Source organism: Arachis ipaensis, chromosome B06, assembly GCF_000816755.2.
Source record: "Arachis ipaensis cultivar K30076 chromosome B06, Araip1.1, whole genome shotgun sequence".
Taxonomy (NCBI): Eukaryota; Viridiplantae; Streptophyta; class Magnoliopsida; order Fabales; family Fabaceae; genus Arachis; species Arachis ipaensis.
Window position 1 is genome coordinate 131,791,214 of NC_029790.2, and position 23,083 is coordinate 131,814,296.

Below are 23,083 nucleotides of genomic sequence, written 5' to 3' on the forward strand. Positions count from 1 at the left end.
AGTAGTTTATCACTTTATCATATATATAATATTTTTTATTTTTTAACATAATTTGTAACTAATAAAAGATATTATTTGACCGTACAAAAAACACAGCATGTGACAAAAGTTTTTTTTTTAGTGGTTCTTGCATTGTTGGGTGTTGATGGTGGAACCCACACGGTGTTTCTTCCTCGCAGGACAAAAAAGAAAAGCAAAAAATTGGTTGGGTTTCCAACTCAAAACTCAAAGAGCTCTTGATTTCAACCAATGTAAGCAACAACCAACCAACCAACGACCCTTCTTCTTCGCCGCCCCACACACACATAACAACACTCTTTTCCTTCTTCTTCCCCACCAAGTTACTTTCTCTTTTCACTTAATTCAACTATTATCATAAATTATAAATATCACACAATATCATAACATAAGTGTTGCTTCCATTAAGCAAATAGCCAAATATTCTCTCTTATCGCTAATTAATCTCATTATATCTTCATCTCTAATTCAATTCAGCCGCCTCTTTGATTACATAGGTATTTATAATTTATCTATTTGCCGTCTTTTTTTCTTTGACTTTGTCCATCTCTGCATGTATGATTTTACACCGTTTTTGTTTTTTATTTTGCGTTTTCAATATTAAATGTCAAACGTATCTAGATTTTATGGGGAATAATATGTTTTCCTCTATATGAGCAGGCGTTGAGTTTGACCTTGCAATTCTTAATTAGTCAAATTCTTATCTTCGTGTGTTATATATAATGCTGTTTTTGTACTCTATTTTAATGGCAGATTAATCATAAAATTGTAGGGCTAAAGTTGTAATCTTTTGGGGTGTTTCAATATGATGCTTAATTTTCGTTTGGTGATTCTTGTGTTGGCAATTTGTGGGGTTAGATACAGGATGGGAATGGTGAAAGCAGAAGAATTAAGTCTTGAATCTGTGAAGGGGAAGGTGTATACTCTGGATTCAGTGAGGGAAGCTTTGATCAGGCAAGAAGATACAATTGTCTTTGGCCTCATTGAGAGAGCAAAGTTCCTAATGAATTCTCGCACCTACGGCGGCGAGGAGATTCCGGGATTCGCTGGTTCATTGGCTGAGTTTGTTGTGAAGAATACAGAAGCAGTTCAAGCTAAGGTTAGTAGTTTAGGGTTTTAGCCCTCATATTTATTATTCTTTATAATGTGTTATCATTATTGTTGTGTACTCTCTTAATTCACTTTTATTTGGTCCTTTTGGATACATTATTGGATAAATGTTTTTTATACAAATATATATGGATCCAAGAAAAACTGTGATTCGCTAGCCCGATGAAAAAGAGTGTGTTAGTCTATTAAGACAGTTGACAGATAATGTAATTCTTGTTGATATGATGCGATGGTATCGTTTGATCTATGTAGTTGACCTTTACTTAGTGGGAAGCGTTTGTCATTACTCATTATAGTAGTATGATTGTGTTCTGTTTTCCTTGCTTCATTCATCAAGTGATATCCATGTTGTAAATATGAGCAATGTACTTCTCAACCTTTGTTATGTGAGTTTGTACTTAACTTTCATTTTTCAATGAATTTGGAAGAATCTTAAGAGATTATAGTTGAAAAAATGGCTTCAAAAAGGTGTCAAATACATAATAAGTATCTTTGATAAGGTTATACCTTAACACATTCCTCATTACCAAATGGAAACATTTAGATATCAATAAGTATCTAGTTTATGGACTAATGCAATTATAAGAACATTTGATCTTGGCAATCACCATAAGTGTTTCTTATTTTCTTATGCTATTGGCTTGGAAAGAAGATTGCACATAAAAAAGTTATGCTATGCTATAGGTTGGAAGATACAATAACCCTGAAGAAAATCCTTTCTTCCCGGAAAATCTGCCACCTTCACTTGTGCCATCTTACTCCTTCACACAGGTAATTTACCAAATCCAAAAATCTTTCTCCAATCTCCTAACTTGGTTCACTGTCAAGAAAGAAAAATGCTAAAATTTAATTAGATCTGCAGTTTTTGCATCCCAAAGCTGCTTCGATTAACATAAACAAATCCATCTGGAAAATCTACTTTGAGGAGCTGCTTCCTTCATTTGTTGCTTCTGGTGATGACGGCAACTATGCGCAAACCGCAGCTAGTGATCTTTCATTGTTGCAGGTAATGTTGTCTCCGAAAACTCTTTGGATGAATTTATATATAGAGCAACTTCTATATTAAAAAACCCTTCTAATCCAAGTTTCATGTTGCGAATGTAAATTTTGGTCAAAACTCATAAGAGCAATTTCAACTGTGGCCTTAATGGCTCTAAACTAGTGCTAATTCTGATTTGTCTCTGCAGGCCATCTCTAGAAGGATTCATTATGGAAAATTTGTTGCTGAAGTGAAATTCAGGGAGTCTGCTCAACAATATGAGTCTCTGATTCGCTCCGAGGTATACATCATAATGCTGAATCTTAGCACATTAGTTCCACTAATATTCTTATTAGCAATTTAGTCCCATTAATGTTCATATTTCTATCCACATATCACTTTTCAAATCTACTAATTTTTTGTTCACTATTACTATATAATATTGAACAAATTACATTGATTTTCTAAATTTATCATGGTCCCCCTCTATGACATGGACCTCACATAAACATTCCTTTAGAGGAGGTTAGTGTTATTTTATAAAGGTGTTTAATGCAATATTTTACAAAATACACAGGTATCGGTTGTATTATCACCTAAATCTTAGGGAAAATCAATGTATAGTTTTAGAAATAAAAAGGATTGAATTAAATTTCATTAAATATCACCAAAGGTCAGTGCAATATGAAACTTTTGAAGTAGTTATCACATTAGTCAAATATTTTTAATTTAATGATATAGTTACATACAATTAGGTGATTGTGTAAACATATTTCATGCTCATGGATTGCTTAAACAGATATCATCTTGGTTGTTTACTAACCTTAGTCTATAATATAAATGCTTGATTATTTCAGGATAAAGAAGGATTGATGAAATTGTTGACATTTGAGAGTGTAGAAGAAACGGTGAGGAAGAGGGTTGAAAAGAAAGCTATGGTATTCGGACAGAATGTGACCCTCAAGAATGGTGATGAAAAAAATGTAACATACAAGGTTGATCCATCAGTGGCTGCCAACTTATACAAGAATTGGATAATACCTCTTACTAAGGATGTTCAAGTTGAGTACCTATTGCACCGTCTTGATTGAAATTCAAGAAACTTTAATGCCATTTCCAAGAGGAATATTGATCTCAATTTTTAGGCCATCCTTTATTGCCAAATTCTTGTGGCTGTACAATCGCCATTAGAGTGTGTAGATGCTTTGGATAATAAACATTTACACATCTAATAGTATAGTAGGTATAGAAAGATTATTAATGAAGGATTGGTTAATTGATTATTATAAAGAATTATTCTCCACGTATAAGCGTTTTTCCCATACAAGTCTTTATAAGTTATTTATATTCACGCGCTTCGTATCGTTACTGCACGTTCTTCTTCTTCTTCCTCCTTCGTTATCGTCATCATCAACACTTCCTCTTCCTGCTTTTTTTTTTTTATTGGAATTTCTTCTCTTCATTTCTTTTTCTCGTTCTCCTCCGTCATCTCGTTATTGAAAATAATGAATAATTCAGGTTCAGATTGTCAATTGAATTAGAACGAAATTGATTATTGTGTTGAATCCAATCAAGTAACTGAGGTGTAGTTCAATTCAAAAGAAAAAATGTAGCATTCGAAGAAATATTTTTCTGTATTTGCAGTAAATTTGGGTGTAACACGAAGATATTTGGGTGTTAACACAAAGATATTTGGATATATTTTTATTCTGATAAGTTCTGCATAATTCAAAATTCTTTCTCTTCCTCCTCATCTTCTGTTTTTTTTCTTATTCATCTTTTTCTTTTTGTTTTACCTTCTCAAATTTTTTCTTGTTTTACTCTCTTAACAAGAATAAAAACAAAAAAAAATCAAACAAAGAAGAAGAAGAAACACTTTAGATATTTTAAAATTCAAAGCAAATTTGATGAGAGTTGATTTGCAAGTCAAACCAAAATATTAAAAATTATTGGCTTTAAAAATTTCTTTTAATCAATTAAATATGAAAATTAGAAGTTTCAAGTAAAAAAAAAAAGAATTAATAATTTAATTTTTTTCCTTCTTGTTCCAAATTAAAGAAAAGAATTAAACTGTCTAGAGAATTCTAATTCTCACCTTTACGGCTTTACAAACACAGTTGTTCTGAACGAGAAATTGAGAATTGAAATCCTAATTAGAAAGAGTGACTGGTTGAGTGGTTGGTAGCTAGCTAGTTTCTTTCCAACAGGTAGTGGCGATAGGTCTCATTTAGACTCAGGTCCTACACACCACTCGGCGTGATGCCGTGAATTTAGGGGTAAAAGGAAAATCTTGGAGCACTTGCCGTAATCCCAAAAGCAACGCAAAAATGGAGGGGCAGCAATGGTGGAGGCTCAGGTTCTCCTTCAGGAACGCAACCATAGTGGTGTGCTTCATTAACGTAATCACTGCACTCTTCTTGCTCCATGGATTCCTCACTTCTTCCTACACCCGCAACAAACTCTCCTCACCTAATTCCAACCCAGGCTAGTTTCTCTTTCTTAAATTCGGTTGTCTTGTGGAATATTGTAGCGTTTTGAATTCGATTGGATCGTAGTTATTGCTTAATTTTGTCGAATGTTCCTTAGGTTTAATTTCTTGACCAAATGGATATTGCATAATTTCCATATTCTTATGAATTTGACATTTTCTTTTAAATAGTTACGGATATTTTTTTCTTTTTCTTTTTTAATTTGAGTTTTTTTTTCCCGATTTCGGGCTCTACTTTTATCTTAATTCTTAAATGATTTGAGAATTTTATATTTGGTGTTTATAACTCGGTTGATTGACGAATGGTCCAATGGCAAATTTGGAATACGAACTTTATTGGAAAAGTGTTGCCGTTCTATTATCTGGTTGCTGTCCGCGATATGATGTGAGTTTCGATCAATAATTCATCTCAATTGATAATATTTGAACATTCAAAATAAGAACAAGATCTTACAGAGAAAAAATAGAGAGTTTTAATATGTAGTTTTCAGTACCGTGTATGATACGTTGTTCAAAGAGGGTTGCTCCATTTTCCTCTTATCAGCTATGAGGGTTGCATTGTAGCCTTGTAGGTCATCCTGGACAATAGCGTTGTACAAAAGGTGTGACTTACAAAATTTGTAATTAGACTCTTATTATGGTGGTTGGAAATACAATTTACCACTTCATTCTATATGCAAGCCAGACCTCTCTCCTAACCTTTGCTTTATTTTCTTCTCAAATTCCGGAAATGAATCTTTTTCAGCTAATCCAAGTCTTATGAATCAGTGTTACGTATTAAGTTTATTCCACATATTGTTGACTGCCTTGCGATGGCCAAAAAATTTTAAATTTATTTGCATCTTCTACATCCATTGGATACACTTATCAGGAATAAAGTACGGGAAATTACTATAGTTAGGCTTTAAAAATGGTACAGCCAAAAACTTGGTTAGCCTGTGTAGACTTGTCTTATCAATCCATTTAAAATTATAAGATGTGGTACATGCTGTAATTTTATTTATTTATTTTTTTCTGGTGTGAGCATACTGCAATTTAATTTTATGGTTGTCCTGTTTTATACTTATACTTAGCAGACTTGTTATTAAACATAGTTGTTGTCATGAATCAAAATGTCTCAAAATCTTTAGCTATTTGATATGAATGGTGGAAATGCTCCCTCAAACAATCCCTTTAATTGTGGATGTAGAGTCCACATCCACATTCTTGCAATGAAGTTGTATGAGCCCTGTGTAATAATTGGCAGAAGGATACTCGGACTGGAATAAAAATTGGCAGAAATACCAAGGGAGTTTTACTATTTCTCAAGCATGGAAAATTTTGGCATCTTATATTGTACGTTGACTCTAATTATGAAATGCTCATATAATTTTCACCTATAAATTGCAGCTCAATTGAGTTATATTAAGGAATCTGAGGAGATTCGTCTTGCTATGTTACCGTTGGAGTTGATAAAGAGAGTGAGTTTCAAATTGGTTTTGTTTATTTATCGTGTTGCTTGCTAAATAGTATTTTCTGAGCATAACTTGTTCCCAGGATGTCCAAAGTAGGAATGTTATTTGACAATAATTATTTTCCTAACACATTTGATTTCTAGAACAAACATTATACTTCATTTTTTGTTAAATATTTATCCTTTAGCGAGAACATTGTCAACCTTAAAGGGGTCATTTTTCAAGTCATTCAAGAAGCACTTTCCTTATAGTTGTTTCTCAGGGTACTGGACTTTATTAAGCAACTTGCCATATCTGTATTTCTTCAGCCATATTTTTCAGGGTTTCGCTTCATTGCTGAGAGGATGTGAATTTGAAAGGAGGAATGTAATACTGTCCCATAGCATGACGCTATATTGTCATTCTACTGCCTCATGAAAAACTAAACCTGTATTTTTCTCCTGGACAAAGTCTGGTCACTGGAAGAGAAAATTGTGGAGTTGTAGTTCTGCAGCTTGTCATGTGAAATCCTCATTGATGTTAATCAGATACTCAGATCTCCAATTTGTCCCTTTTTATCCGAATCTAGATTGAAATGTCAAACTTTATCCATAATTACGTGTGGCCATGGGGTATTTCAAGATAAGTGTTATAATTAACTTTTTCAACATGGCTACAAGTTCACACACAAGAATCCCCATCCACTTAAGCTTTTTCATTTTTGCATTTTGCAGTTTGGATTTTACCATTAAAAATTGGCAGTACTAATGCTTTCATGTTTTAGTTATAACTTAAAATTTACTTTAAAAAATTAGCAAATAAGATTTATTAAACTTTTGAGTGGGCCAATATTTGTTACTCAATACTTCAAAAGAGTCATTTGACTTCCTTTGAGCGGCTGATAACGGGTCAGAAATGTTTTATTCAATGACCGGAGGTTCGGTTATGCTGAATTTTTACACGAATGATTTCTCTGTGACTGTGAATGTCTTCCTTCATAGGTGAGAGAGATTGAACAGGATGTATACACTGAATCAGAAACAGCCCAGAAGAAAGACTCGAAGCAGACTGCTGCAGTTGATCTGTCTAAAAGGTTAAAAGATATCCGTTCCTTAAATGACGCTGCCAGCCTGAAAGGTATCTCTCTTTTCTCCTTGTAAATTTACTTTGATTTTTACTTTATTATATGTGCACATGTTCAAAGATCGAACTCCGAATATGTGATGCTCATCACTTCTCTGTTGTCAGAAAAATATAAATTGAGTTGAAGTGTATCCATGGAGTCTTTATTTCATTGTATTTGGATCATCATTACCAACATGACATATGCATGAGGGTCTTTTATTGATTCAGTAAAGCTTATACGGTTAGGAATAATAAATTCCTTGTAGGCTTATACATATTTACTGTTAAACAAATGATCAGTTACTCGGTTTCTACAATTTAGTGCATTCTTTTTCTTTTGACATGGACTTGGCTAGACATGCATCTTCTGCCAGAAATATTTTGAATCTTTTACTCTATAAATCCCAACAGTTTTTTCTCATTTGCATATTACTCCAAACCTCTGAGGCTCTAAAGTCCCATTTCGTAACAGTCTTAGGATACAAAACATGGAGATATTGAGACAATAGAGATGAAAAAAATCTGTCCCTATTGCTCCCATGTTTTCAGTGATCAGAGAATACAAAGACACATCTTGGAACAAAAATATTTTTGTTTCTCCTTCTCAAGTTTTACAGTCTCCAAATGCAGCCTGAGCTTCAGCGTGCTTGCTGTGCTGGCTCTGTTACAAAGACAGCCAATGGTGCCTTTGTTATCATTCCAAAATGCTGATTTCATTTATATGTCTTCACTCTAGCTGATTGCCTATTGAACCAACAAACTTGTACCTACAATTCAAGACATGCACCATTCTGATTGCTAGTTTTTGTAGTTGTGCTCTCTATTTATTTTCAATATGATCAAACCAAAAGTAGACCTATCATTTCCTGAATTGTCATGATTTAGTTGTTACAAATCTATTATCCAAATAGGAGGGTAACCCTGAAATCAGCCTCTCCTTTCGTGGTGCTAAGGATATATACTTTATTGAACCTCCTTTTTCTTTCAACATTCTTCTTTTGTCTTTTTATTTTTTTGTGTAATGCTAATATGAACAAAGTAACGCCAACTTTGATATCTATTTATATGTCTTAATGTAACACCAACTTTATCAACGAACTTCATTATTAGTGGTCAGATATGGCCATAACTTACATTATATGTTTCACGGATGCAGTAATTTCTTCATTAAAGTACTCGTTTTTCTATTTCAACTGGTAAGCCGTTCATTTAATGAAGTATTGTTGGTTCTGCCTTCCTGTGCGAAGCCTGGTACTTTCACTAGTGCTAATATAAACAAAGCTTAAATTGTTTTTTCACACTATGCACATTGGTCTGCTGGCATTTCTTCTATAAAATACCTATTTATCCATTTTTGAGCTGCGGAACACCACAAGTACCAGGATCCGTGGGCTTCTGATACCAGTTGATAGGAACTGAGATCTAACAGAATTAGGGATTTTATTGGTGAACTAGGGTTTGTGAATCACAATCCCCTTATTGAAGTATACGGTTGGAACTAATCAACTTTGGAGAGAATTTCCCTCTCCTATAACAAACTGAACAGATTTGTCTCTAACTGACTGAAAACTAACTAATCCCTAGTATTTATAGGCAGCAGATAGGCCTAGCCGTACTGCTCCTAAACCTGCTAAACTAGCTTAAAAGGAACAAACAACTTGTTTCTATCAGTTTGAATAAAGATTTACACTTTCCAATGGTTTGATTTCCTTTTTATATTTGCAATTATCAGCTTTGGAGGAATGGCGTAGAAGAAAGATGGAGAGGGCCAGACAAAGACAAATGGAGAAAAACGGAACAACCTCCTCTCAAGCGTGAGAACTTTATGACTTATAGTACAGGATTTAGCTCCTTTAAAGTGACAACATTGGAAAGGGGAGAAAGTGAGCTCTTATTATATGCGAGTCCAACTAACTTGATTCGAAGTTGATCAGAGACTCATTTTCTCCCTTTAACAAGATGATCACTTTATGAGAATCCAATCCAATAGTACAAATGAAGGTTAACATGTTTACTAAAATGTGACAAATAGTAATGATTAGTGCACACACTGTATAGCAACAATCATAAGCCGGTGCTGAGTATTATCATTATAGCTGACTTCTGTTGTAAATGCTATTTCCTCTAAGACACAGTTTGGTTGTGCATTGCTTGATACCCTATGGTTCATCATCTACTTTTTACATTGTTGTTCGTGTTTAACGGAGATACCATATGATTCCATGTGATCATGTTTACTCCGTGCCTGAAATGAAGCAAAAGCCATAGTTGCCAAGATTTAAAGTGCAATACATGCTGATTTTTTTTTTATTGGAATAGGTTTTTATAAAACTGACCTTCGAATTAGAAATTTATATAATGTAAGATCACATTTATAAAATTTCATGTTATCTAAAATCATTTGGTATACGGTTTCATATAGATCGAAATTGACTGTAGTGTCAGGTTTAAAATATACATGGATATGAATTCTAAGAGTATTAGTGTAATTTGTTTTCAAACTTTACAACTAGCTATTGTTTTATAAGTATTTATGCTATAAATCCTTTTTAGAACAGCAAATAAGTCGTTTTATATAAGGTAAGATATATTTTCTGTTAGGCATTCCACAGTCAATATAAAAACTTAGTCGAATTTTCATTGCATGGAACAAAGATGTTATTGCGCCAAAGCTAGGTCGTTATCCGAAAGTAAGGTGCTGTATGGCTCGCGTACATTGTCAAATGAACAAGAGTCGCTGTATCGGTGCCCGAATGTAGTGTTAAATGAGCAAGAGTTTCTGCGTTTTCCTGAACAGATGAGAATAAATAAGCTAGTTCACAAAGAAAAAAGTAAAGGTAAACGTCAGAGTGACAGAAGGTTGAGATTTGTGACATGGAACATAGGCACTTTATCAGAAAAATCCATGGAAGTGGTGGATACCATGACGAGGAGGAAGATTAACATCATGTGCCTACAAGAAACAAAATAAGTCGGTGCGAAGGTTAGGGAGTTGGATACTTTCGGATTCAAATTTTGGTATACAGAAAAGGTGAAGAATAGGAATTGGGTAGGTATTATCGTGGATAAGCAGTGGAAGAAGGACGTAGTGGATGTCAAGAAGGTGGGAGATTGGATCATCTCTATCAAACTTGTAGTGGAAGGAGGTACTTTTCATGTGATTAGCACCTATGCACCGCAAGTGAGTTTGGACAAGCAACACAAGATAAAGTTTTGGGAGGATCTAGAGAGTTTGCTCCAAGACATACCTTCAGGAGATAACAAGACATACCTTCAGGAGATAAGATTTTCTTAGGAGGAGATTTAAATGGCCATGTTGGAAGAAAAGTAAATGGGTATGAAAGTATTCACGGAGGCCATGATTTTCGGGTGGTCAATACCGAGGATAAAAACTATTTTAAACTTTTCCTCAACATTTGACTTTCTCATCGCAAATACATGTTTTAAAAAAAGAGACAAATATCTTATAACTTATAGGAGTGGACGACACTCTCTCAAATCGACTTCTTGTTGACGAGAGTCAACTGATAAACCACAATTTTATAGTTTATTTTGGATTTAAATAAGTGGATTTTATCAATTTATCTTGTATTTATTCACTGGAATAGCATGGTCTTGCGAATTTCTCCTAATTGTGCTTAATAATTAAAAACATGCTTTTTGTGCTTTAAAATCGCTAAATTTAATTCACTTAAATTCTATTCGATGCATTGATGTGTTTGTTGAGTAATTTCAAACTTAGAAGGCCACGATGGTTTGAAGAAGTGAAGAAAAAACATGCAAATCCATAGGCCTTACTATTGGGTTCGCTCTTGTAATTATCATGTCGTGGTTAGTGACACGAGAGTTGTTGATGTCCAATATTAATTGGTGATTTAGAGTTGTTAGTTGTTCTTGTTTCCATTGACGAGTAAGACCTATGAATTAAGACTAACTATGCCTATTTGACTTTCTCCCAATGTTGGAGATGACGAAATGTGATTAACTCTAGGTAATTGCCATGTTTGTGGTCAATGACTTGGTTAGGAAGCCTTGAGTCTCAATCCTTGCCAGGAGTGTCTTTTAGCATTTATCTTCCTTTAGTCATTAGCTTTACATTCTTGCAATTTAATTTCTTGTCTTTTTATCTTCAAATCCCTTAATCTCGTAACCAATAATACGCACATCTCACTGTAATTTCTTTGAGAGATGACCGGAGATCTAATACTCTCAGTTTTTATTGGTTTACATTTGTGACAAATAAATTGAACTTTGATTCGGGTCATTTATTGGTTTGGAACTATACTTGCAACCTGATTCTTTCTGAGAAATTTCTAAACCGACGTTTGGCCTATGTCAAGTTTTTGGCGCCGTTGCTTGAGAATTACAATGTGTGCTTGTTATTGGTTAGTTCATATGTGAATATTGTGAATACCTTGTTTTTTATTTTTTGCTTGCTTTTGATAGTTTAGGAGTTTGTTTTCTTTGTTTCTTATTAGCCTTCATTTTTATTTTCTCTTTTTACCATGAATTCTCACCCGTTTAGCTGAGTCTGGTTACAACTATGTTGCAAGAAATGAAAACTTCAATGATGGATTGCATTATGGATCAGGAATTCAATTGAGTGAAGAGCCGCATGCTTATAGAAGACCTTCATGGCAACAACATTGTCTGTGACGCTTTGAGTAGGATCACCAAGGGAATGGACTGCAGAAGCTTCACTCCCGTTCAGATTGGATGACCGCTGACCCGGCGTTTCATCTGAAGCAGAGGAGGCTAATGACAACTGACCTGGCGTTAGTCATTTACAGCCTGCCATGGAATGAATCATCAGAAGTTGGAGTAGATGGTGAGAAAAGTTGATCCAGAAGGAAGAAGCATCTTCGAAGCCTCAACCATTCTCTCATGACTGTTTTCACATCTATCTAGTAACGGTTTATTTATTTATCTGTTTTATGCATTTTTCACATCAACTATCATATTTTCTATCTGCTTGACTAAGATCTACAAGGTAGCCATTACTTGTTCAAACCAACAATCTCCGTGGGATCGACCCTCACTCACCTGAGGTATTACTTGGACGACCTGGTGCACTTGCCGGTCAATCTGTGCGAATATTGCGGAGTCAATTTCGTGCACCAAGTTTTTGGCGGGGATTGTTCGAGTTTGACAAACTACCAGATTATCTTGTTGCTTAGATTAGTTACTTTTTACTGTTTTGTTTTGTGTCTTTTGTTTTCTTTTCAAAAATTTTTCAAAACCTTTCCTTTTCTTTATTAATCTTTGTCTTTTGTGTGAGTTTTTTGTTCTTGTTCTTGTTAAAAATTCGAACTTTCTTGTTTTATTTTTCCAAAAATAAAAAATAAAAAATTGTGTCTTTTTGTTCAAGTCTAGTGTCAATTTTTAAGTTTGGTATCCCTTGTGTGTTTATGTTTTCTTAAAATTTTTGAAATTGTCCTTGAGTGTTATAGTGTGAAATTTATAACCCACAAACTAACTGGCAAGTGCACCGGGTCGTACCAAGTAGTACCTCAGGTGAATGAGAGTCGATCCCACGAGGATTGATGGATCAAGCAACAATGGTTAAGTGATTGGCTTAGTCAGACAAACAGAAAATAGTGTTTTGGTATTCAAAAGCATTAAACAGTAATTCAGAAATTAAAACAATAAGCAGTAAATTGATGAGAATAATATATGGAAAAACAGTTAAGGCTTCAGAGATATCTATTTTTCGGATTGACTTTTCTGACTAACTATTTTAATCATGCAAGATTCAATTCATGGCAAACTATATATGACTAAGCTCTAATTCCTTAGACCTTCTTAGTCTACTCTAACTTTCATCAACCGCCAATTCCTTGTCACTTAATTCCAATTAGAGGATGAAGTTCAATTCTAATTTATGTGCCACATAAACTCTAATTAACCAAATATAAAAGGATTATATGTCACGTATCCCATTAAGTCCAGATAATTAGAAGTCTAGGAGAAATTGTTTTCAAGCTGTTGTTCAAGTAAAGAGCTTTTCCAAGTTATACAAGAACTCAATTAGAACAAGGGTCATACTTCCGTTCCACCCAAATTCATAAGATAAAGAACGAAAATAATTCTTGAATTATAAATCAGTACATGAATTAAAATAGAAAAATAAAAGTATCAATCCATACAATAGACAGAGCTCCTAACCTTAACATTGGAGGTTTAGTTGCTCATGGTTCAGAGAGAAAATAAGGATTCTGAAAAACTGTAAATTGCGGAATGAGGTAGAAGAGAAGAGATGAGCCTGAAGGGCTGATTCTTTTCTCTTTTATATCTAATCCTAATTAATGTAAAATATATTTTCTAAAAATTAAATAATATTTTTCCTAATTATAAATAAAATAAAAATTAAATCAAAATTAATTAATTTCAGCGCAGCTTTGTATGAGTGCTTGGGGACCACTTGGGGCATTCGGATCCACGCTGAACTTGGAAATTTCCAAGTTCAGCGTGGAGGAGGCAGCATCGTTTTGCTTGTTTCCCTTTGAGTCCACGCTCAACTTGGCTTTTTCCAAGTTCAACGTGGGATGTGGCGTGTGCTTCCCTGGGAGCTTTCAAGTTCCACGCTGAACTTGGCAGGGGCCAAGTTCAACGTGGAGGAGGCAGAGGTTGCTGGAGAAGAAGTATGCACTATTATATATCATTGGAAAGCCCTGAAAGTTAGTTTCCAACGCCGCTGGAATCACGTCAATTGGACCTCTATAGCTCAAGTTATTTCTGTTTGAGTGCAGGAAGTCAGGAATGACATCATCATTCGCTTTCTCCCTTTTCTGCTGCAAAAGTCTGTCAAATCCATCCAAATGCTACCTGAAATAAATAGAATTGTGCACAACTCAAAGTAGCATCCATAGTGGCTAAAAGATATTTAAATTTTGATTAAACTTGGCAATTCAAGTGCAAATTCACAAGGAAAAGATAGATAAGATACTCACGCATCATGTTCTTCTTGGTATTCAAGTTGTTCTTGTTTTTTTTTTCTTGTTTTGATCTTAAAATTTTTAAGTTTGGTGTCTTTTAGTTGTTTTTCTTTCTAATTTTCGAAAAACTAGTGTCTTTGATCTAAAAATTTTAAGTTTCGTGTCTTTTAGTTGTTTTTCTCTTTCTTAATTAATTCAAAAAAAATAAAAAATATTTCTTTTATCTTTATTCAAATTTTCAAAAAACTTACCTTCTTTTCTTATCTTGATTTAAAAATTTTAAGTTTGGTGTTTTCTTGTTAGTAAAGATCAAATTTTAAATTTCAAATCTTATCTTTTGAAATCTTTTCTTTTAATTTGATTCTTTCCTATCTTATCTTTCTTTTAAAATTTTAAAATTCAAAACTTTTTCAAATCTTTATCTTATCTTTGGTTTATCTTTCTTTAAATTTCAAATCATTATCTTATCTTATCTTAATTTTAAATTTCAAATTCAAATCTTCACCATATCTTATCTTTTCAACTTATTTTCAAATCTTTATTTTATCTTCTTTCAATTTCAAAATTCAAAATAAAATTTTTTTCAAATCTCCTATCTCATCTTATTTTCAAATCTTTCTTAATTAGTTACTTGTTCTCTCTTTCCTTTTTTTCAAAAACTTCCTAACTAATTTCTCTCTCTTCTATTTTCAAAAACTTCTTACCTCTTTCTCTTTCTTCTTTTTCAAAAATCACACGAAATTTTTAAATCTTTTTAATTCAATTAATTAAAAATAAAAAATATTTTAATTCTAGTTTCCCTTCTTACTTTTTAATATCCAAATTCTCCTACGTTTCTTCACCATGAATCCAAATGGGAATGAACAGTTCAGAAGAATTTTAGGGTCCTATACGGCCCCCACTCCTGACTTCTGTGGGAGAAGTATCAGTATACCCCCATTAGAGCAATTAATTTTGAGTTAAACCCTCAGCTCATTACTCTAGTGCAGCAAAACTGTCAATACTCTGGACTTTCACAGGAAGAACCTACTGAGTTCCTGGCAAATTTTTTACAAATTGCTGACACAATATACACTAAGGGAGTGGATCGGGATGTCTACAGACTGCTACTCTTTTCCTTTGCTGTAAGAGATCAAGCAAAGAGGTGGTTAAATAACCAACCCAAATCCAGCTTGAAAACATAGAAGCAGCTAGTAGACAAGTTTCTGAATCAATACTTTCCCCTAAGGAAGTTGACCCAGTTAACGCTGGACATCCAAGGCTTCAAGCAAGAGAATAATGAATCTCTTCATGATGCCTGGGAGAGGCATAGAAAAATATTACGAAAATTCCCCACTAAAATATTTTCAGAATGGGTGCAATTAGACATCTTCTATTACGGCCTAACAGACATGGCTAGGATGTCTCTAGAACACTTTGCTGGTGGTTCTATACATATGAGAAAAATAATTGACGAGGCTCACGAACTTATCGAGACAGTTGCCACGAACCAGCATCTGTACTCGGTTGATGAGACTTCCATAAACGGAGAGGTTAAAGCAATATCTACTGAATCTAAGTCTCCAAAATAAAATGGCCCATTGACTCAGCAGCTACACGCCCTTGCACAGCAGTTGCTGGAATTGCAAGAGACTTTGCGAGAAACTCAGACTTCTAACAAGAATGTAGAAGCACAGCTGAGTCAAACTAGGCAGCAATTATCTAAGTAGATAAAAGAAGAGTGTCAGGCTATTCAACTGAGGAGTGAAAAAATATTAAACACCCAACCTCAGAATAACAGGAGACTAGGGGAAGAAAAGCTGACAGAACGTAACCAGACTACAATCCAAGACACCTCTGAGTGCATTGAACGCACAGAGAGGAATGTCATTGGCGTTCATTGCCAAGAAAGGGGCAGCACCCCTAATGTTAAACGCCCAAAAGGGGACATTATTCCTGGTGTTGAATGCCAGGAAGGGGGTAGTACCTCTGGTGTTGAACGCCCAAAAGAGGACAGTATTCCTGGCGTTGAACTCCAGGAAAGGGGTAACAAGGGCGCTGAACGTCCAAACAGGGATGATCAGACACATACAAGTGTTGATAAGACCCCTCCTAAGCAGGCCAATAAACCCTCTTCTAATTCTATAGGTATTCAACCTACATCAACTAAAGTTGATGAGTACAGGGCCAAGATGTCATATCCTCAGAAGTTTCGCGAAGCAAAAAAAGATAAACAGTTTGCCCACTTTGCAGATTATCTCAAGACACTTGAGATCAAGATACCTTTTGTAGAGGCTCTTGAGTAGATACCTTCTTATGCCAAGTTCATGAAAGATATCTTAAGTCATAAGAAGGATTGGAGAGAGGCAGAAACAGTCCTCCTCATTGAAGAATGCAGTGCAGTAATCCAAAAAATCTTACCAGAGAAACTCAAAGATCTTGGGAGCTTTATGATACCTTGCACCCTAGGGGATGCCTGTACAAAGACAGCCCTATGTGATCTTGGAGCAAGTATTAACTTAATACCTGCATCATTAATACAGAGACTCTGTTTAACTCACGAAGTTAAACCAATCCGTATATGTGTTCAACTTGCTGATGGTTCTATTAAACTTCCATCAGGCGTGATTGAGGATATGATTGTTAAGGTTGGACCCTTTGCTTTTTCCACAAATTTTGTGGTGCTGAAAATGGACGAGCACAAGAGTACAATCCTCATTCTAGGAAAACCTTTCCTAGCTACAGGATGGACCCTCATTGACAGTCAGAAAGGGGAAGTAACCCTAAGGGTCAATGAAGATGAGTTTGTGCTAAATGCTATCAAAGCCATGCAGCATCCAGATACTCCAGAGGAGTACATGAGTATTCATATCATTGATTCCCTGGTGGAAGAAGTGAACATGGTTGAGAGACTCGAAGAAGAATTGAACGGCATCTTTTATGATGCTCAGCCTGAACTAGAGGAGCCAGAGGAAATAAAGGAGCCTGTGAAAACTCCTAAGGAAGAGGATAAGCCTCCTAAACTCGAGCTCAAGCCATTACCATCATCCTTGAAATATTCATTTCTTAGAGATAGGGATACTTATCTTGTGATTATAAGCTCTGCCTTGGAACCACAGGAAGAAAAAGCACTAATCCAAGTGCTAAAGACACACAAGACAACCCTTGGGTGGACAATAAGTGACCTTAAGGGCATTAGCCCAACCTAATGCATGTACAATATCCTGCTGGAGGATAACGCAAAACCAGTGGCGCAACCAAAAAGGCGACTGAATCCAGCCATGAAGGAAGTGGTGTAGAAGGAAGTCACAAAATTATGGGAGGCTGGGATTATTTATCCCATCTCTCTCAGCCCCTGGGTGAGCCCTGTCCAAGTTGTTCCCAAAAAGGGAGGCATGACAGTGGTTCATAATGAAAAGAATGAACTGATTCCCACAAGAACAGTTACAAGGTGGTGCATGTGCATTGACTACAGGAGGCTCAATAACGCCACCAGAAAGGATCATTTTCCTTTTCCATTTATAGACCAAATGCGGGAGAGACTAGCAGGTCATGCATTCTACTGCTTTTTGGATGGCTATTCAGGCTATAATCAAATTGCATTAGATCCTCAGGAACAAGAAAAGACAGCATTTACATGCCCATATGGCGTGTTTGCTTATAGGCGGATGCCATTTGGCCTGTGCAATGCACCTGCTACCTTTCAGAGGTGTATGCTCTCCATTTTCTCTGATATGGTGGAGAAATTCCTTGAAGTGTTCATGGATGACTTCTCCATCTTTGGAGACTCATTTGACTCCTGCCTTGACCATCTGGCCCTAGTTCTCAAACGATACCAAGAGACAAACCTGGTTTTAAATAAGGAAAAATGTCACTTCATGGTGACCGAATGAATTGTTCTTGGGCATCGAATTTTGAACAAGGGAATAGAAGTGGATCAAGCTAAGGTGGAGGTAATTGAGCGATTGTCACCACCAACTAATGTTAAGGCAATCAGAAGCTTCCTGGGCCATGTAGGATTCTAAAGGAGGCTTATAAAGGATTTTTCCAAAATTGCAAAACCCCTGTGCAACTTACTAGCTATGACATTCCATTTGTCTTTAACCAAGAGTGCCTGCATGCCTTTGAAACTCTGAAGGCTAAGCTTATCACTGCACCAATCATCTCCACTCCCAACTGAGACCAACCATTCGAATTGATGTGTGATGCCAGTGACCATGCCATTGGCGCAGTTCTAGGGTAGAGACATGACAAGCTTCTGCATGTCATTTATTATGCCAGTCGTGTCCTAAATGACGTACAGAAGAACTACACTACCACAGAGAAGGAATTACTTGCAGTGGTTTATGCCATTGACAAGTTCAGATCCTATTTAATAGGATCTAAGGTCATTATCTACACTGACCATGCTGCTCTCAAATATCTACTCGCCAAGCAGGATTCTAAGCCCAGGCTCATAAGATGGGTACTACTCCTGCAAGAGTTTGATATAGAAATCAGAGACAGAAAAGGGTCAGAAAATCAAGTGGCTGACCACTTGTCTCGGATTGAACCAGTAGAAGGGACATCTCCTCCCTCTACTGAGGTGTCTGAAACCTTCCCGAATGAGCAACTCTTTTTTCCATTCGGACAACACCTTGGTTTGCAAATATTGCGAATTACAAAGCTATAAGGTTCATCCCCAAGGAATACATTAGGCAGCAAGCTCGAAAACTCATTCATGATGCAAGATACTACTTGTGGGATGAACCATATCTCTTTAAGAGATGCTCAGATAGTATCATCCGCCACTGTGTGTCTGAGGAAAAGGCACAGAAAATCCTATGGCACTGCCAAGGCTCCGATTATGGAGGACACTTTGGAGGTGAGCGAACAGCCACAAAGGTTCTCCAAAGTGGTTTCTACTGGCCCACACTCTTTAAGGATTTCCGAGAGTTTGTTCGTCACTGTGATAGTTGCCAAAGGGCTGGCAATCTCCCTCATGGTCACGACATACCTTAGCAAGGAATCCTAGAGATAGAGCTATTTGATGTATCGGGTATAGAGTTCATGGGTCCTTTCTCACCTTCATACTCAAACACCTATATCCTTGTGGCAGTGGATTATGTGTCTAAATGGGTTGAGGCAGTCGCATCACCCACAAATGACACTAGAGTAGTGATGAAGTTTCTCCAGAAGAATATGTCAAGTAGGTTTGGTGTCCCTCGGACACTGATCAATGATGGAGGAACTCATTTCTGCAACAAACAGCTTGACGTTGTTCTAAACTGATACAGAGTTCACCACAAAGTGGCTACCCCATATCATCCACAAACAAATGGGCAAACTAAGGTCTCAAATAGGAAACTGAAGAGAATCCTGGAAAGGACGGTGAATACCTCTAGAAAGGATTGGGCAAGAAAGCTTAATAATGCTCTCTAGGCATACAGAATAGCTTTCAAGACCCCTATAGGAACATCACCATATCAATTGGTGTATGGGAAGGCATGCCACCTGCCAGTTGAGCTGGAACACAAGGCTTACTGAGCAACCAAACTCCTAAACCTTGATGCAAAGGCAGTAGGAGAGAGAAGGTTGCTCCAGCTAAATGATTTGGATGAATTCAGACTAGCTGCATTTGAAAATGCAAAAATTTATAAAGAAAGGGCCAAGAAGTGGCATAACAAAAAGCTATCTTCCAGAGTCTTTGAACCTGGACAGAAAGTTCTACTTTTCAATTCTAAACTAAAGCTCTTCCCAGGAAAGCCTAAGTCACGTTGTACAGGACCTTTCCTAATCACTAATGTATCACCCTATGGTCAAATAGAATTCCAAAGTAATTACTCTGATAAAAGATTTACTATTAATGGTCAGAAAGTGAAACATTAGTTGGGTGGTGAAGTTGAGCAAGAGAAATCTACCCTATTGTTGACATAAGCACAGTACAGTCCAGCTAAACGACAGTAAAGAAGTGCTTGTTGGGAGGCAACCCAACCATAATTAAAGTTATTTCTGTTTTTCATTAAGTCTATATCAGTTTAATTTTCATAATTGTTTCTTTAGGTTTGTGATAATATGCAGTAGTTAAAACAGAAACAGAGACAGTCAGAGCTAATAACAAAGCACCATGGGGAAAGCCCCTTGCTGGCGTTGAACGCTAGACAAGAGGGAAGGATGGGCGTTGAACGCCCTCAAGAAGCAGTAAGACTGGCATTGAACGCCAGCCAGGGGACACTAGCTGGGTGTTCAACGCCCCCAAGGAGCAATAAGTCTGGCGTTGAATGCCAGCCAGGGAGCACTGGCTGGGCGTTCAATGCCCTGAAGGGGGAAGAAAAGCTGGTGTTGAACGCCAGCCATGGAGCACTGGCTGGGCGTTCAACGCCCTGAAAGGAGTAGCAAGCTGGTGTTGAACGCCAGCCGGGACGCACTATCTGGGCGTTCAACACCCAACAATGGTTGGGGAGGTTTTTGACTTCTTCTAAACATATCTTTTTCAAATCTTATCTTTTTAACCACATCTTTTAAACAAAATTCTTTCAACCATCATCTTTCAATTTCAAATTCCTTTTAAATTTAAAAACTTTTCAAATCTTTCTCAATTCTTTTTCAAATCTTTTTCAAATTTAAAATCTTTTCATATCTTTTGCAATTCTTTTTCAAATCCTTCATTAAACTTTCAAATATTTTCCATATCTTTAATAACTTATATCTTATCTTTTTCATATCTTTAATACTCCAACAATTTTAAAAGTTATCTTTTTCTATCTTTTACCAAAGTGTGAATCATATCTTCCTTATCTTTTATCTAATTAATTTCGAAAAACCCACCCTCTCCTCCCTATATATATCATTCGCCCCACACACTCCCTCATCCACATCCTATTCAAATCCCTCTCCTCTTCTTCTTCTTCTTTCTTTACTTTTTTTTTTTGCTCAGGGACGAGCAAACCTTTTAAGTTTGGTGTGAAAAGAGCCTTGCTTTCTCACTCCATTCGAACTCCATGGCTCCAAAAAGTGGAAAACTCACTTCAAGAAGCAAAGAAGACAACCAAACAGCTGTTTTCAAACCTTTCAGATTCTATACCAAGCAGCATGAAGAACATTATTACAAAATAATGTGCAAGAGGACAGTGATCCCGGAGGCCAGATTCGAATTAAAAGAAGATGAGTACTTGGAGATCCAAGAGCAGATTCAAAAGAGAGGCTGGAAAGCCCTAGCCAACACTATGACCAATGTTGGAATAACAATGGTTCACAAATTCTATGCAAATCTGTAGATGACAGATAAGCGAAAGAAAGATGGACAAGGGTTCCATACTTTTCGCACCATGGTCCAAGGAAAGACTCTATATTTTCATCTTGACAAGGTGAGAGAGATCTTTAAATTACCTCCACAAAGGGATGATCCAGAATCCTTTAATAGGAGGGTGGTAGCTGATCCCAAGTTGGATCAGATTCTAGAAGACATATGTCTACCTGGAACTCAGTGGATCAATAACACAAAAGGTAAACCAAACCAAATGAGAAGATTGGATCTCCAACTAGTTGCTAGGGGTTGGCTGGATTTCATTGGGTGTTCCATACTCCCCACTAGCAACCGTTCTGAAGTCACCATCAGAAGGCATGTGCTGATTCACTACATCATGATGAGGAATGTGGTGGAAGTCCACCAATTAATCCCCTTTAAGTTGTACAAGGTTGCAAATAGGATGTCAACTCAAGCCAAGTTGGCCTATCCAAACCTTATCTTTTGTTTGCGAAAGGAGGCTGAAGTCCTGATTAATAGAGACTCATAGATCCCAGCAGATGGCCCAATCACTAAGCAAGTGATGGAAAGTGCCAGACTACCAGATGATCATCCCAAAAGGAAGACACCTGAGCCTCTTCAAGCACAAGAGATCCCTCCAATTGAATATTGGACCCATATGGAAGCATTTGTTGCACAATTACAAACCACCTTGGATCAATTAAGAGGGGAACAAAAAGACCAGACTAGCATGCTTTGCAAACTAGTCAAGGAACAAGAGAAGCAGGGGCGTGAACTAGAAGAGTTGAAGTGTCATAAATTATCCCCTAAAGAGCCTAATGATAAACCCCAATTTTGTGGTTTATCTTGTGTTGAATTTAGGGAATTTTATCAACTTATCTCACATTTATTCAATGAAATAGCATGATTTTGTGAATTTATCCTAATTTGTGCTTAAGAGTGAAAACATGCTTTTTAGGCTTTAAAATTGCTAAATTTAATTCTCTTTAATTCCATTCGATGCCTTGGTATGTCTGTTAAGTGATCTCAGGTTTACAAGGCAAGGATTAAATTGAAGAAATAAAGAAAAAACATGCAAAAATGGAGAATTCATGAAGAAATGAGATTTTGGTAATCTGTCCAGCGACGCGTGTACGTGGCCCACGCGTGCGCGTGGGAAGGAAATCGTCAAGGCGACGCGTACGCGTGATCGACGCGTACACGTGATAAGGAAAGTTGCCAGTGACGCGTACGCGTGACAAGCAGCATGTGACCTCATTAAAGGCAATACGCTGGGGCCATTTCTGAGCTGAAGGAGGCCTAAAATCCAACTCATTTATGATGCTTTTGAACCAAGAATTGGAAGGGAATTGGGGGTGGGGGAGAGTAGTCATAGTTTAGTTTTCATCATGTTTTAGGTTAGAATTCTAGAGAGAGAACCTCTCTATTCTCTCTAGAATTTAGGGTAGTTTAGGTCAAATTTCCTTAGATCCAAGTTTTAATTCTTGTTTTTAGTTCAACTCTCTTTATATTTTATTGTTCTATTGTCTTAATCTTCTTAGTTTTTCTTGTTAATTTCTTTATGTTTCCATTTTTACTTTCATGAACCCTTGTTAGATTTTTATTTTCTTTAATGCAATTTTATGTTTCCATGTCTTTTTATGTTTATCTTAGTTGCTATTGTTGATTTATTTCTTATATTAGTTATAGTTTTGATTAATTCTTGCATTTTATGATGTTTACTTTTTATTACACTCTAGGTATTTGATAAAATGTTTTCACTAGTTATAG

General features: G+C 36.2%; 2 protein-coding genes across 4 annotated transcripts; both read left to right on the forward strand.

Annotated features, from left to right (window-relative positions):
* On the forward strand, positions 197–3,410 carry LOC107605423 (chorismate mutase 2). 3 transcript variants are annotated; one of them, XM_016307302.2, is made up of 6 exons: positions 197–515; positions 877–1,117; positions 1,813–1,899; positions 1,991–2,134; positions 2,316–2,408; positions 2,965–3,410. In XM_016307302.2, the coding sequence occupies exons 2-6, from the start codon at positions 884–886 to the stop codon at positions 3,196–3,198; spliced, it is 792 nt and encodes a 263-aa protein (XP_016162788.1). In that variant the 5' UTR covers positions 197–515; positions 877–883; the 3' UTR covers positions 3,199–3,410. The 3 variants fall into 3 exon arrangements, with proteins under 3 accessions (XP_016162788.1, XP_020960861.1, XP_016162787.1); XM_016307301.2 differs by having other exon boundaries at positions 208–515; positions 791–1,117; XM_021105202.1 differs by lacking the exons at positions 2,316–2,408; positions 2,965–3,410 and adding an exon at positions 2,201–2,309 and having other exon boundaries at positions 202–515; positions 791–1,117; positions 1,991–2,155.
* Positions 4,200–9,336, forward strand: LOC107605425. The gene is made up of 4 exons (XM_016307303.2): positions 4,200–4,591; positions 5,985–6,055; positions 7,030–7,165; positions 8,886–9,336. The coding sequence occupies exons 1-4, from the start codon at positions 4,435–4,437 to the stop codon at positions 8,969–8,971; spliced, it is 450 nt and encodes a 149-aa protein (XP_016162789.1). The 5' UTR covers positions 4,200–4,434; the 3' UTR covers positions 8,972–9,336.

Excerpts from the sequence above, each read along its gene's own strand:
- LOC107605423 (XM_016307301.2), top strand. The coding sequence starts at position 824 with ATGATGCTTAATTTTCGTTTGGTGATTCTTGTGTTGGCAATTTGTGGG. Across the intron at positions 1,118-1,812 it reads CAGAAGCAGTTCAAGCTAAG|GTTGGAAGATACAATAACCC; the intron begins GTTAGTAGTTTA and ends GCTATGCTATAG. Across the intron at positions 1,900-1,990 it reads CATCTTACTCCTTCACACAG|TTTTTGCATCCCAAAGCTGC; the intron begins GTAATTTACCAA and ends TTAGATCTGCAG.
- LOC107605425 (XM_016307303.2), top strand. The coding sequence starts at position 4,435 with ATGGAGGGGCAGCAATGGTGGAGGCTCAGGTTCTCCTTCAGGAACGCA. Across the intron at positions 4,592-5,984 it reads CTCACCTAATTCCAACCCAG|CTCAATTGAGTTATATTAAG; the intron begins GCTAGTTTCTCT and ends TATAAATTGCAG. Across the intron at positions 7,166-8,885 it reads TGACGCTGCCAGCCTGAAAG|CTTTGGAGGAATGGCGTAGA; the intron begins GTATCTCTCTTT and ends TGCAATTATCAG.